Here is a 15,569-nt window from a genome sequence, read left to right on the forward strand (position 1 = left end):
ATGATTATTATGAAGTGTCACTTTTTTGACTTATTTTACGACTCGCACATTAGCAGGTCAGAAGGTTCAGTCTCAGGTGTTTTATAGTCAAAGTGAAAAGACTGAAGGATATGCAAACATCAACATTTTCCAGATCATATATTGTGTAAAGTGCATCTGAGGAACAGAACTGCATCAAGTGTGATGCTCAAAAGTTTGATGTCATTTTGAAACGTGGTTTCACTTTTTTAATCTGATATTAAAGCCATCTGAACAGCTGAATATGAAATCATTTATGATTTTTAAATGAATATTTAGGGTAGGCATGCACTGACTCAGTTCCAGTGACCATCTGTCTTGTATGCAAGTGGCATGTTTCTACATTAACACAAACTTTTGTGCACTAGTAAGTGTCTGCCCACATGTCATAAATCTCCAGGATCTCACCAGCATCAGTATGTCATGTGTCACCTCTATAAATCAAGAAAAATATACTGATAACGGCAGTGTCTTCATAAAAAAATAAAAAATAAATGTTGATAATGTGCTGCATTTGTTCTATTCATGCATTTGAAAACAAAATACAGCACCAAGCTCAAAGTCACGGGACAGATGACGAACACTGTGACTTACAGCAGTGTGACACTGCAAAGACGTCTCAAATTATCGCTGCTGCTCTTGTTCGAGGTACTGCTTTTAATTTGACATTAAACGGGAAAAAAACCCATCTGGATTTCTTTATTGGCATTCAGTCGATACGTTACAGATGCATTGCTGAACGAAATTATGAACACAGAAAAACAAAAAGGGGACCATGTAAAAATGCTCTAGTGCAGCTGTCAAAAAACATTACATTTATATAAGAAACCTGAAAAAGCTAAGTCGTGCTTAGGTTATTGTACTACATCCATTTATGATGTACATTATGAATTTACCAGTCTGATGGCAGTTGGGTAAATTCACATTATACTGCGATACCTTTTGCCTGAAGGCAGGAGGGAAAACGGCCAGTGACCGGGTGAGTGATGACCGTCACGATCCTTTTTGCCCATGAAGGGCAGCGTTCCTTTGCCAGATCCCCAGATGGTGGCAGTGAGACCCCGATAATCTTGTCAGTGCCGTTCTTTCTGAGACACTGCTACTCTCATGTTGCAGACGAATGCAACACTCTCTGCGGTGACTCTGTAGAAAGTGGTGAAGCCCGATGGGTTGGGATGAGTCTTTTTTAGCCTCTGTAGGAAGTGCAGGTGCTGGTGAGCTTTGACACTGGAGGAGGTTGTCGGTCACATGCACCCCCAGGAATCTTGTGCTGTTCAATCTCCACAGCAACAATTTGAGAAGTAGTAGTGGAATTTCTTTTATAATAAGTAGTTTGATTGAATAATGGTCTAAAGCTGCAGTCTCCTCATTCATCATTGTCAGTGATAATTAACAAAAGTGCCATCACCTGTGAACACAGGCTGGACTCACCTGAGGAGGTTTTGCTGCTCAGGTGAGAGCCTTTGTAAAGTTATATATAGCCACGTTTCCTAGATGTTGTGCACATCAATTAGAATTGTAAAAACATCTACCTTTTGCTATTATACGTATACTGCAGCCAGATGGCTTCCAGGTTTGTGCAAAGAAAAGACGACAGACAGGAGTACTCAGGTAATGACATCCTTTCACTTGAAAGAACATTATCTAAGCTACCAGACCACAGATTTTTTTTAAAAAAAGAAGACATATTTGTATTCATATTTCACCTTATCTCCACCTACTTGCTTTTTTGTGTTTCTCCTGCAGACTCTCATCTGTTTAGGGATCCCAGTCTCAACCCTCTAAATGCGCACCCCCAAAGCGCCTCCTGGTGGGCTGATAGGGAGGAACAAGGAGACTCACTGAGGGTGTGTTACAATAAATTTAAGAGCACAGATTTGTGTTTCAGATTAAGGAGACAAGGTGAACTCTTTCCCTCTAGGAGCAGCTAAAAGAGATGGATGAGCATGTGGCCAGGCTTCAGGACATGCTGAGATGTGAGCGGGTCAAAGTAAGATGAAAGCATGTGTGAGGGTTTTCTAAATGAATGCCTTCATATTCATTTCCAATTCCTAAACTATATCTTTCCACTTGTCAGTGCGGCCATCTGCAGCTCCAATGTAACCAGCAGGAAGCGGAGCTGCGACGGCGAGAACTGCAGACCAACAGACTGAAGGAGCGACTGTCACAGATGACTGACAGACATGGAGAGAAAGGACCAGGTGAGATTAACCCCAGCAGTTTGCTTACCTCTTAAATATTTCTCACATCCTGTAGCTTTCAACCCGTTATATTTTTCTATCCAGCCATAGAGGTGCTAAACTTTCCACCTGGAAGCCGGGGCAAAAAAGAACAGCCAATTAAATCATTCAGATCTACTGCGAAGTACGTTAGCTGGTTATTTTCATGCATTTTCTGATCTTGGACTCTCATCAAATTGCTCTTCCTAATCTTGACTTGCTCTCTCCAACTCGTAGACGAGAAGAGGCAGCACTGCGTCTGATGCTGGAGCGAAGAGAAGCAGAGCTCAGGGAGGCGATGAAGCTGCGTCACAGCCTCACCACTTTACTTCATGCACTCAGAGTCGACATGGAGCAGGTGGGCAAAGGCTTAACTAACACCAGAGATGCTGAATAAGTTATGTTGAATGAACTGATCCAAAAACAGTCAAATGAAAACTTAATCCCACCACAAGATCCTTTTAGAGTTTCAATCCCTGCTGCTGCAAACATTTGGAATGATACACTAATGAACCTTATAGTGACTGATCATATATTCATAAATCTGCTGCCTTAAACCACAAATTACATTTGCTGATGAAGACCATGTAAAGTTTAAAGATCTGGAATAGCTACTAAAATAATGTCAAGATAATAAATACACTTTCAAAGCTTTTGAATATTTTTAACATTAGAGTCTTCTTCCCAATCCCAATAAATCGATCTAAACTTTGATGTAAGACCCTGTCAGAGTCGATGGATATGGCCCAGGATGGAGATAAAAGGTTGGATCAAGCTGAGGAAGCACTTGGAGAACATGTGACAGGCGGGGTTGTTCAGAGTTGGAGGAAAGTGCAGAGGCTACTACCGGGCATCATGTTTGAAGGTAAACCTCTTTCAAACACACTTTAAAACAATCTGTGAAATATTGTTGGGTCAAAGAAGACTGTATCGAGTGTTGACTGGAAAACTTTTAAGAATTACAGTGTTCATGCAGGTCAGACTACTGCTGGTACCGACCAAGAAAAGCTTCTGGCTCAGCTGGAAGCTGAACTGAAAGAGAGTCAACATCTTGTCAGATTGCAGCAGCAAATGCTGCAGGTATTGCCCTCTAATATGAGTTAACATTCTTTGTCTTGTAAACTTTTGCTAGTCTCAGACTTTTTTCCCCTCATTTCTTTGTGAAGGATACCCTTGCTTCACCCATCCCCTCCGAACTTACTGATAGCTACTTTTTGGAAGAGTGGGAACGTCTTCAGGTGCGCTGGGCAGAGTTCCATCATATGAGGAGGACTTTTGAAAGGGAACGTCAGTCGTTCACTGATGCTGCCATTCGACTGAGCCGTGAGGTTTGAAGAAAATAAGGCAGACTCATTTATAAAGGGTTATATAAATGTCATTTGCTGTCAGTTCTGATAGTTCCCTAATAAGGTTTGTCAAAAAAAATAAAAAAAATAGTTTATCAGGACACCATCACACTGGAGGATTGTACATTTTCGAGTGGTTCTCTTATGCAACTTGTTTTTCTGCTTTGTTTTAATGTCTTGTCTGCAGCGCTGTGATTTTGAGCAACAGAGAGCCTCTCTTCTCAAGCAGCAATATCTGTGTGACTCACCTCTGTTTAACAAAGGAGCGCCAAACAACAACAGAAGAGAGAGCACTGCTCTCAGTGAGTGAAGTCGTTTTAATAGGTTTAAATAATTTACGTCAAATGCTTTGAAGTCACACACATGTTTGACTCCAGGTCTGTCAGGTTTGGGACCCACAAACATATCTGGCTGTCTTCCCCTTACTCCATCAACCTCTGAGTCGGGGACCGCTGCCGTTGCTGGATTACATCAGGGAAGAGGCAGAGTCCAAACTCCCAGCACTCCTGAGCTCTACTCTTCCCTCAATCTACCATACAACTGCAGGTGGATTGATATGACTCTTCAGTTCTCTCCTGCACTCCTTTCATGCAATAATTATTTAACAAAGTATTTTTTGGGTGGTGGGGGGTTGTGACATGAAAACAGATACAACTTCTGTATTTACTGCAAACTCTTTTCCTCTTGACTTTATGAAAGTGCTGCTTATTTTAAATTTTGTTTCTGTATTGTGTAGATCCAGAGATGTTGATCAGCACTTGGAAACATGGGACGCTGGAGCAGACAGGATTGGGCACACGCCCCATGCTCCACATTTAGATTGGTCATTTTAATGCAATTTTATTCAACAGAAACTCAATTTCCCCTTTTTAGAATTGACAATAAATATTGAATTTTATTTATCTCCACTGTTTTTTGTTTCTTTTTTTTTTCATGTGGATGCAATGCTGTTTGCTGTGATCTAAAGTTGTCAGTAGACTTGCACTATATTTTAGAGAGAACCTCAAGAATTTAGTGAACTGTAATTCCCTGCTGTGAACAACACTTTGCAACAGCAGAGTGGAAGATCTCCCTTTTAACAGGATGACGACCCAGGATCTGGACCAGGTCAGGCAGCCATCTGCTGTTAAAAGGAGCATAGAGACTTTGCACGACAAAAGGGGACCAAATTCAAACAGGAGAGAGTACATAAGTTAGCATGCAATAGTGGCATATTAACAATGGGAGTGAAAAGGAGTGGTGGAAAGTTCATCATGGGAGGTCTCACAGCAGTCTGAGACTATAGCTGCATAACTAAAGGGTGATACCATGAGGTTCTTTAAGATGCCATTGGCCTTTATCACTGGTTTAACTTATTTGAATCAAGTGAAGCTCAGCAAATTCATAACTTTTTTTGGGGGGGGGGGGGGTATAATCCAAAATTTCTGAATAGTAGTTCAACTGGACTAAGATGGGCACTGAGAAGGTGTCTACATATATAGAATGATTTATGTATTTCTGGCGCTTCGACTTTTCAGTCATTATCGAAATAAAATAGAATTTATTTATTTTAATGTTTATTCCAATAATAAAAAAGTTTGTATACTGACATATATAATTTGACATTGAAGCATGTTGAATATGTTTACGTACAGAAAATGAAATCTATGTACCCATTAACCCTCGACAAGGGCTGCGCAAACATTTGGAGGAAATTCACTTTAATTGGCCGCACGCGTTGGGCACGTGCTCACGTGACTGGCTGCTGCGCTGTTGGTGAGGTCACACCTTGTGCTCAATTACTACTCGTAAATTCTGTGCGCAACGCGAGCTGTTTTGTCTGCTGGTGTTTGTTTCAAGTAAAAAAAACTGGGTCATCTTCCCGAAGGGGCCGAAAACATCGCCGGACTGGAGCTAGAATGAACGGAATGGTTTGGGGATTCCTTCATCACCTGCCACGCGTCATGGAGTCCGACAGCAAAAGTTTCCAGCCCTGGCGAGACTACATGGGACTGTGTGATACAATTCGAGATATCCTGGGTCGCAGCACCGTCTCCGAGTCCTCCCAGCCTGTGTCCAAAGCTCATCACACGGAGTGTGACGACATGAGTCAAGCTATGGTATCTGTGCGCAATAACGCAGCTCGCCAAGGTGGCCTCGGAGCAGAGAGCGCGCCGGATCCCTGCTCCCGCGAATGTGCACTAATGCGTTCCCCTGCTCGCACGGATCCAGTGGATGGTGTGGCGTATGCACCAAACGCAATTGATGTGAAAGTGATGCAAAACCCGCCGGGCTCCCGGGGGCCAAAAGATCGAAAGAAGACGAGTCGTTTCAAAACACCTGAGGCAGTCTTACCCACTCCTGAGCGCATGTTCTGCAGCTTTTGTAAACACAACGGAGAGTCTGAGCTGGTCTACGGATCCCATTGGCTGAAGAACCAAGAAGGAGATGTTTTGTGTCCCTATCTGCGCCAGTACGTGTGTCCTCTGTGTGGAGCCACGGGGGCCAAGGCTCACACCAAGCGCTTCTGCCCCAAAGTGGACAGCGCATACAGCTCCGTGTACGCCAAGTCCAGACGCTGAACCAGCAGGTGGCAAGGGACAATAAGACACTACACAGAAGGCAGGACCCTCGTTTCGTTTAGTGTGACTTTATTTTTTCTATTTGTGTATTTATTTTAGCACTAGTGTGGTTTTGCTTTTGTGTGCTTTTCATTTGCATGCTTTGGTTCGTTTGCTGTGTAGCTGATTAGAGTTTCTTTGCAGCTGGTCCTGCCAGCCTAAAATACCTCAGCTGTTTGGTGTTTGGATTTGAGAGGCACTTTCAAGAACGACTGCCAGATTTTATGTTTGGGAGGAGACATGTTTCAAAAAATCACTGTATGTTTCTTTTACATACTTTTAAAACGTGGCCAGCTGATATCGTTTCATATTTCCTGTCCATGCATTGAAGGATTATAACACTGTCAAACATTATAAGAGATGCAGTCATCATTAATAACTCTACTAAAACAGGTAAAGCATTATGTGACCATGTCAGCATTTTAAATTTTTTAAAAATGAGTGACTTGTTCTTGTTTCTGTGTGCAAGTAGGCCTCTGTTCTTGAGGATAGATTATTTTATTTTGAAAACTGTAATTGTGGCTTTTCTAAAAATGTTAACGCCGTTGTAACTCTTCTGCCTTTGTGGAAAAAGTCTGAAAATTTCTCTGTGGATATTCTTGTGTGCTAAAAAGTTATAAATAACTAAATTGGTTAAGTTTATTTGCATTCTATGTTGTCATTTTTCAATTTTGAATTTATTTATTTATTTATTTTTTGACATTTTAAATGAGTCATGTTCAAATTAATGTGACTAAATCACCAATGACAAGACGCATGTAATAAACATCCATCTTTATTTGGGAAGAAGTGGAATGAGTCATTAAACTAAAAAAGCAAAACAAAACTGAGCTGCAGTTAACTCCAGAACAGTAAACACTTTAAAACATGTTCTTTACCAGTGAACCACTGGGGCAGCAGTAAAATAAGGACTGAAGAAACCTGAAACAACTCTCTTAACGAGTTGAGCTCCTTGAACTTTTACTGCTACGGCGCAGACTCTCCAGCTCTCGATGAGCAGCCATGACTCTCCGACTAGAAGAAAGATGGAGGACATTATTTTTCATTCATGACAATTTAACTCTGTATCCGTCAACCTGCCGGGTGGGCTACAAGCGTCATGGACACCTAAGCTTGTGAACTCAAGAATGAGGCGATGTAGAACTTTAAGATAAATCCCAGAGAAGCATCTAGTAAAAATCTCAGACAAGTTCAAATCCAAATGACTTTGACCTTAAGGTCAGAGGTCAACTTCTCTGCAAATCACCAACGATCTTCAAATTTGTACCATAGGTGCATCTACTGGGAAGCTGAGAGAAGCCACTATTATATTTAATTTTGTCAGCGATTCTGTTTTACCATCCTCAACCCGCTGTGCATGTCGACGATGCACAACAGGGTTTACTGTTTTTCTGATCTTGGCTCTGTGTAATGTCAGTGAGAGTAGATGGCCCTACTTTGGTCATCTCAGGCACACAACTGTGGCTTTTTTTTTGTGTGGGGCACCCAATCAGAAGAAAACTGCCTTGCTTGGAAGAGAAAGGGAGATAAAACATTCATTTTTTTTGGACATGTGCAACCTACAAAGTTGCTCTAGTGAAATTTTGGAGTTAGAAATTAGAGCAAGAACTGCCTTTTAAGTGACTGGTTTAAAGAATGGGAGAGGTGTGTAATAACAGATAAATGTCATGGACTTTAAAGGTGCTGCAGGATTATTCAAGCAAATTTGCCACTTAAATGTCGGTCTCTCTCACATCTACATACTTTCGCTTGCTCATCTTTGACCAGACGAGATCTACAGCTGGCAGAGTTGACCACACATGCTTTACCCCCAACCAATCACAGCAGGGAGGCGAGTATAAAAACAATTAAACTGACTAATGGTAGTGAAAGTCAAAAGGTTACCTATAGGAAGAGACGCTAAGACGCTGGTAGCTGAAAGAAGAATGGCATGTACTAACTTTAGAGAGGAGAGTTCTCTGATAAGTCCGCAGATTAGGTCTGTACCATCTTCATCACAGTCTGAGGAATCAGGGTCTTCCTCTTTCTGCATCGCCTCATCCTCACTACAGAAACACAAACATTGGAATAATTTAAAAATAGAGGTGTTAAAGCTTGTCTGTTAATTTCATAAGATGACCAAAGTACATTTTTAACTTTAAGACAGCATTGTCTCTTAAAAATGTCTTTTTTTTATATTTGAGACTATTTTTTTAAAACAGTTTCTTGAATATTGAGTAAAATTAGCACAGTAGAGTTGAAAGATACACATACAGAGACTTGTACATCTGAAGCATCCGACTGCTCGTGTGTGCAGTCTTTTGTGTATCAGCGGATATACTGGTATTTCCTCGCTTATTTCTTACATCAGAACGATGGTGTTCAGCTGGGAGTCCGACACATAATCTAAGCACCCAGATCCAAACGAGTCAGCAGTGAGTGAGAGTGTCTGCGAGCGATCAGCGTGAACAGCTGACGGACCAGCAGCAGGTTCATCAGGATCACACTGTATTTATAAACACAAAGAAACAAAAACAATAAATGCTCTTTCCACATGATATTAATTAAGTAGCTATTTTATGTTGGGCTTATTTTCAGTTAATTAATTTCATAGTTTAGTTTTTTAAATATTAAAATAATTAATTTGTCAAATTAACATCACAAGTAAAGAGAACATAAGGAAAACTGACTGTAAATCAACACAGATAAATATACTAGAAACACACAAGATTGAAACATTTGTTCTTGATATTTTTAACATAAATGACTTATAATTTTACAGACAGTTTAATCAATAACTGATTAAGAGTTTCAGCACTAATGCCCAGTGCGTTTACTGGTGGTGCATAAGTGTGAAAGACTGTGATGACATTATAAACTACATTAATGAATCATTAAGGGGAACAAAAGGGCAAAATAAGAAGAAAGATTTAGTCCTTTAGTCCTTAAAATAGAAGAAGAATAAAGTTGAAATGTGGAGATTAAAATTGTTGTTTCAGGTCATAGACGTGCCACGGCTGCTACAACCTCTAAAAAATGGTTTGTGCTGATGAGTTAGTGAAATCATACTTGCAAAATTAAATAGCTGGCAATGGACAGTATATCGATATGGATGGCTACGCCCTCATGCAGTACAGAGGGGAAACAATGGCAGCTGATCAAGCTGTTTCCCTAGCTCATCTACACAGGGCATTTTGTAGAGCTTATACGAGCTGTGGAAGTTGTTTGACTTGAAACAACAACTGTAATCGCCACATTTTGACATTATTCTCAAAATAATACTCTGTTGCATAACAGTCTGTTCCTTCCCTCCGTTTTAGGTTTTAGCGCCACTACTTACACTGTCTTTCCTCTCTGAGACACTGGGTGTAGCTGCGCTCTCACAGATTTCCACAGAGCCACAGTTTAATCCTCCCATTTGGGTGTGTGAACAGGAGACATTTTTATCAGCTCCATCACCACTGAACACATTCCCGCTGATCTCTTCCTCCTTCTCATCTCTTGTTCCAGTAACACTGTCCACCTGCAGAAGGAGAGCCTGCAGGTGGACAGTCTTCTCATCTTGACTTGTGCAGAAAGACATGGCAGAGCTGCAGTTTGCTTCTGCTAAGCCAGCTTCCTCTTGATTTTTAGGTACTTCAGCCATAATTTCATTGGTACAAACTTTGAGTTCTTGGAGTTTTTGGCTGCCCAAATCCTCCCCTGCTTCTTTTTCTGCAATGTGATCTAAGTCACCGGCTTGCTCTGAATCAGTAACTATGCCATCTTCACGCTCACTACCTTTTCCCTCTGAGCAGCCGGAATCGAAACCAGCGGTGGAGCCATCTGAAGGACTGACAGCAGCACAGGCTTCACTTTCTGCTCTGTGTGTTCTCAAAGAAAGAAATGACAAATTAGTATCTCTTGTATTTTACATATACAAGTCAGTTTTAAAAAGTCATTTGAATTTTTATAAACCTCTTCTGAAACGGTTATTTAACATCTTGACTCGCAATGAAAACAGCACTTTGCAATCTTAATTTTTCTCTTTGTCCTGTGATTTTCAATTCTGGAAAATAAAACTGTCTAAACTGAACTCCATTTTGATAATTAAGGTATTTAAAACTAATCATTAACTGAAGTTCATGGTGTTTAAATTTTAAATGAGCAAAACTGTTACGTGAAACCTCTTTTAGGTAAAATATAACTAATGTAACAGTAGTTGTGTTAATGTTCCTTTCCAACACTGCTGGTTGCTAAAACAGTGTAAAACTCTGAAAAATGTAATAAATGTAATAAATGTAATATTACACTTACCTTTCATCTCCTTTACAGTGACTAGGCTGAAGCTTTATCTCTTCCTCTCTCGGCTCCCCGTTCTGCCCGTCTGCTGGGATGGATGGAGGTGAGGATGGTAACGGGAGTGAAGATGTGTTTTCTTCCACAGTCACAGGTTCAGCTGTGTTCTCGCAAATAGGTTTCTCCACTTTACCCTCTCTGTTTTGCCCGTTTTCACGCTTTTGTGTCATTAAAAAATGACTCCGCTCCTTCTCTGTCAGGCCACACATGCCCATCCTTCGCTTTTTCTTGGCTGGCAATCCTGCTACCGACCCCTTTGTGACATCACCCAAGCACACGTTGGTAGGTTCTTCTGGGCCAGTGTGTTGATTGCTCTCCACATCAGAGTTCTCCTTTCCATTCAAAGCAACCGGGCAGGACTGGACATGTTCTTTGGTGATAGGCAAGAAGACCTTGAGCTGATCTGTGCGTGTGTCATACAATGATCTGTTACATTCATCTAAATCCATTTCCTCCTCATTTGTTCCACTCTTGTTGGTGAAATTTTCAGAAAGTACTTGAAGGTCTTCCAGCTGAGAATCATTTTTGGGATTGTTAGCATCTTGCTCTTGAAGTTCCACATTTGTAAAGCAGCCTGCATCTTCTTCCTGTTTTGTGGCACAGGCTTGATCTGCTTCCTGCTGATTTGTAGTCTTAGCACATTCCTGAGCAAGAGACTGAGGACACCGTGGTGGTGTGGAAACTACTGCTGAGTTATACTCTTCAGCATCCTGAAGTTAAAGAAAAGACAAAGAGAATCAAGCAGCTTGTCTTAATGATATGTGAATGTAGGTTCTGTTTCAATCACCTAAAGTACCTGTTGATGTGGAGCCTGAACATCATCGGTTAGAGAAATGTCATCACTTGGACATTCCCTCTTTCTAGACCTGAGTGACCGAGCCTGGGGTGGAGCTAAGTCTTCTTAAAACAAAGCAATCCGTTCAATTAATCAAATACTGTGGAGAAGAATCACTACATATACTCACCATTAACATTTAGTTGGGGCTATGTCAAAGAGGAGAGTCAAACCCTTTTTAGTTCTTAAGTCACGTACAGCAAGTTTAATCTCAAGTAGGCCAGACAAGTAAAATTACTATATAATACCTTATATATATTTATGTATTATTAGTAGGATTATTCCAAAATGTTTTTCCTTTATTACTATTTATCTTGTGTTAGCCTTCTGTAACAGGAGTTACAAAATAGTTATCCAAAGAAATGGCTTGTTGTTTTGTGACTCTGCATTATTGTACCTAATCAGTAATAATCGATCCAGTCCTTTTACTCCACATAAAATATCATTATAGATGATGTTATATTTCCTGCTTCCCTCTTAGCCAGAATCTCTTGAAAAAAAAATTAATGTCAATGAGAGTTTTGTCTATAAATAATAATAAATAAAGTATATATATAAAATATAAATATAAAAGTCACTTTGCCAAAAGCTGATTGCTACTTTGTGGCAGAAATGTTCTTTCTGGACAAAAATGACTTTTTTTTATCATTCATCAGAGATATGTTGAGATATGTTTGGTAGATTATAGGCCAACAAGTCATTTACAACAGTTTAAATACTGGTAATCACTCTCTGGCACAAGACAGGAGTCACAGGACACAGCACAACACAACACACTCCTTTAAATGGACTGAAATCAAATTCGTAACTTTTTTCAAAATCAACTTATTTTAAACCATAATTAATCTTATAATTATTTATATTCGGCGGCTAAATTAGCAAATATCTGTGTCAGTAGCATCTCCTGTTACCACTGCTCTTGATCTTCATTTTGCCTTTCGCCATCTCCTCCTACGAGAAAGATAAAGACGTGAAAATATCAAAGATATATCAGCTGATAAGCCAGCTAACTTAAGGTTATGCAAAAGAGTCAGCTAACTGTTAAAGACATTTTTCTCGAAACAAATGTATTAGCTAGCTAACAAACGTAAACTTTGCTTACTCAATGAGAAAACGTACAGATAATCGGAGCACCGATTAAATGTGTCTGCTTACATTAAGTAATAAAAATATGGGGATTAAATAACTCCTGTGACAAAGTGACGACTTTTTTCAGCTGACTTTTTCTTCCCACGGGGACATACATCCACCCACCAGATGCACGGACCGTGTGCTTACGTTTTACGTCAGTGATGGACGTGTTTCGTCAACACTTGAAGCTGATTTCAAAAGCAACTCAGTTCTCAAAGACACGCAGATGTTTCCAGCCTGGTACAAAAACGTTTCGTGGCACTTTCCCCATTTCACAAAAGTTGCATTGAAGTATTTTTTTAATATAACTTATCCATCTGGATTCAAATAAGGCCTGAAGTAAAGGGCTTTTGTTAGCGGTGGTGTTCCCAGAATCTTAAAACACTGGACTTTCAATCTAACAGATAACAGCACAATAATAGCACCTTTTAAAATTTAATTTATACATTTTATAGTAAACTGAATACTAAATGTCAAACACTTTCTTCCTAAAGCTTAAAGTCTCACAATTATTTTTTTAAGCAACAGAAGTAAAACCTTAAGAAAAAAAGTAAAAATGTTTAGTTCAGTTTTTAAAGTCAGTTTAAAGTAGAAGCTCTGAGACAAAGACCAGTACTGGCCTTCTACTTCCATTGTGCCATAATGGTCCCTTTTACTGTTTTTTAACTCTCACGTCTGTCTTGTATTTTGGAAGCTCACCTCTTCTTCACCTTTCCTGCTCTTTTGCTTATCAATCTGCTGCACTCTTAATATCCTCTTTCTTCCCGTGAGGAGTTTGAATATTCTCTCTATGTTCTTTTGGATTTTTCTCCGGGTATTCCAAATTTTTTCCAATATCCAAAAATATGCACCTGACTGAAAATTCTAAATCACCCACCTGATTTGGCTACTAATTTCAAAATAAATCTGATCATCTGAACATTAAACCAATGCTTATATGTGATTTTCTCTAAAATATGAATTGGTTTGCAGGAAATCTAATTGACCAATAGATGGTGGCAAAAACATAGATGAACAAAACAGTTACTAGTTTGTGCTTGAAGATAACATTTAATAATATATACTACTAAGAACTACTCAGTAGATTTGACATAAAAGTTTAATATCTCTAGATGAAGGAGCAAAAAACTCTTTTGATGTTGGGCTCACAGGTGATGAAACTGTACAAGTAAAGTAGGGAGTAAACTTTTTTTCCCTTTTTTTTGGAAGTACTGCTTAATTTAATATTCATTTAATATTACTATATTGTCAGTGATGTACTTATGAGAGTAAAATAAGAGTAAAATAAGATCAGAACCTGCTTATCCTCCCGTAGTTTCTGCCCACAGCTCCACTGATGTGACCATACCATTTTGTGAGGGGCATGCCTCACCCCTGCTCTCACTCCTCAGCACCAAAAACTCAAAGATAGTAAAAATCTATCCAGGTGGCATCCCAGCATCCCACAGAGTAGTAGTTATTTTTCTTTTTTAAATCCATAACTCCACCTGAGTTTAATGCTATCATTAGAAAAAGTGAATCAGAACTACTGAGCATTCTTACAAAGTGCTTTTTATTGCTTCATAGACTTCATATATGCTTCTGAAATTTTCAGATTGTGGTCCTTGTGGAAATGCTGATGTAGCTTCGGGGACAACGTTGATAGGAATTCTTATTATGTCATAAATTTAATGGGTCACTGAAAGCCTCCCACACTGACAGATGCATGGTTTCTCTCTTGTGTGGGTATGCCGTGTCTTCAGATTTGTTGACTGGGTAAAACTCTTTTCACACTCATCACAAGAGTCGCGTTTTTCTTCACTCAGGCTATACAGATGAATATTAAAATTGCATAAATGACTGAAGCTTCCAACGCTGGTCACAGACGTGTGGTTTATCTTCAGCTGAGCTGAGCTGATCCAGCTGTCCTTGAGTAAAATCCACCCCACTCTCATCAGGATGTTTGTCGGGGATGTTGCATGTCTGGTTCTATTGAGCAAAAAGAGATGGACAGAGTAACAACAATCTGAGAACATATTTGATTTGAAATATTTCCTATTTTTTTTCAGTTGTAACATTTCATTAACTTTAATAATACTTTCTAATTAAAAATAACAAGATGTCCTGATGCAAATAATAATTTGAAATATCATTTACGGCTTCATTTACGGTTTTAGCCAGAGCATCAACGTGGTTAACATCTAGCTCCTCCCACAAAGTGTTGAGCAAACATCATGCTAATTCCCCTCATGGATGCAAGAGAAACAATATTGAGTACATGTATACCAACACGCAGCTCAAACTGTCCGAAAGCTCTTCTCTGATTGGCTCATATGCTTCCCATTTTGGCTGTTGATAGGCACTTTGAGGTTAGAGGACCATTACAATAATATCAGTGGTTCTTTGATGCTATGTTTTCTCCCTATCTAATTTCTCAGGTTAAAGTGACTCATCTCTATCTGTGGTAGACAGTTTGCTGCTGGTGTTACTCTGCTCTTGTTCCACAAAACTCCTCCATCAGTGAATCAGCTCTGACGTACATAAAGATAACAAGTTAGATAAAGCTATCCAAATATAGCCATAAAAACTACAATGATAAGAATTAAGAGTTATTACCAAAATACATACATAAATAATCACATATTCACTTTTAAACATTAGCTTGAAAAAAGAAATACTTGTAAGCAGCAATAAGAAAGATAGTAGGATGCCACTGGGATGACTGTAGATGTAATTTATAATCTGATCTCTGAGTGAGCAGCACAAGGATGTATACAGGGATACATGATACACAGTAACTTGTTTTAATGTAACCTTCCCAGTATTGATGTTCTAATTTAGTAGCAGATTGTTTTTACATACACAACAGAAAGGTTTCTGCCTATGTCATGCAAAAGAACAAATAGCAGTATATTATTATTATTATTATCAAGTGTGCTATGTATTTACAAAGAAAGCAGACTAACGCTCATGCTAGTGCAGTGAATTGTTATAATGTCATCCTTCATAACCTTTTCTTAAATAACATAAATTTATGATAAATTCTGAAAGGACAATGAAGAAAACGTGGCAGGTAGGAAATAATTAACTTTTAAATATTTATTTTGTTCCATCAACATATAGT

General features: G+C 39.3%; 3 protein-coding genes across 8 annotated transcripts; 2 read left to right on the forward strand and 1 right to left on the reverse strand.

The window, feature by feature from the left end:
* Window positions 1-1,445: 1,445 nt before the first annotated feature.
* On the forward strand, window positions 1,446-4,481 carry LOC113023795 (afadin- and alpha-actinin-binding protein). 2 transcript variants are annotated; one of them, XM_026170161.2, is made up of 12 exons: window positions 1,446-1,629; window positions 1,765-1,865; window positions 1,940-2,008; window positions 2,096-2,219; window positions 2,304-2,382; window positions 2,475-2,595; window positions 2,958-3,102; window positions 3,214-3,317; window positions 3,404-3,565; window positions 3,771-3,885; window positions 3,970-4,129; window positions 4,320-4,481. In XM_026170161.2, the coding sequence occupies exons 1-12, from the start codon at window positions 1,581-1,583 to the stop codon at window positions 4,414-4,416; spliced, it is 1,326 nt and encodes a 441-aa protein (XP_026025946.1). In that variant the 5' UTR covers window positions 1,446-1,580; the 3' UTR covers window positions 4,417-4,481. The 2 variants fall into 2 exon arrangements, with proteins under 2 accessions (XP_026025946.1, XP_080158852.1); XM_080302726.1 differs by having other exon boundaries at window positions 1,449-1,629; window positions 3,961-4,129.
* Window positions 4,482-5,293: 812 nt separating this feature from the next.
* On the forward strand, window positions 5,294-6,825 carry nanos3 (nanos homolog 3). Its single transcript, XM_080302727.1, has one exon. The coding sequence runs from the start codon at window positions 5,482-5,484 to the stop codon at window positions 6,142-6,144; it is 663 nt and encodes a 220-aa protein (XP_080158853.1). The 5' UTR covers window positions 5,294-5,481; the 3' UTR covers window positions 6,145-6,825.
* A 34-nt stretch (window positions 6,826-6,859) lies between these two features.
* LOC113023797 (uncharacterized) lies at window positions 6,860-12,642 on the reverse strand. Of its 5 annotated transcripts, none has more exons than XM_080302723.1 (8): window positions 12,491-12,642; window positions 12,247-12,286; window positions 11,297-11,397; window positions 10,459-11,210; window positions 9,503-10,034; window positions 8,529-8,668; window positions 8,124-8,228; window positions 6,860-7,197 (listed from the first exon to the last, which is right to left on the reverse strand). In XM_080302723.1, the coding sequence occupies exons 2-8, from the start codon at window positions 12,278-12,280 to the stop codon at window positions 7,119-7,121; spliced, it is 1,743 nt and encodes a 580-aa protein (XP_080158849.1). In that variant the 5' UTR covers window positions 12,281-12,286; window positions 12,491-12,642; the 3' UTR covers window positions 6,860-7,118. The 5 variants fall into 5 exon arrangements, with proteins under 5 accessions (XP_080158849.1, XP_080158851.1, XP_026025955.2 ...); XM_080302725.1 differs by having other exon boundaries at window positions 9,503-10,025; window positions 11,297-11,400; XM_026170170.2 differs by having other exon boundaries at window positions 11,297-11,400.
* Between the last annotated feature and the right edge of the window lie 2,927 nt (window positions 12,643-15,569).

Source organism: Astatotilapia calliptera, chromosome 6 (assembly GCF_964374335.1).
Source record: "Astatotilapia calliptera chromosome 6, fAstCal68.1, whole genome shotgun sequence".
Classification (NCBI taxonomy): domain Eukaryota; kingdom Metazoa; phylum Chordata; class Actinopteri; order Cichliformes; family Cichlidae; genus Astatotilapia; species Astatotilapia calliptera.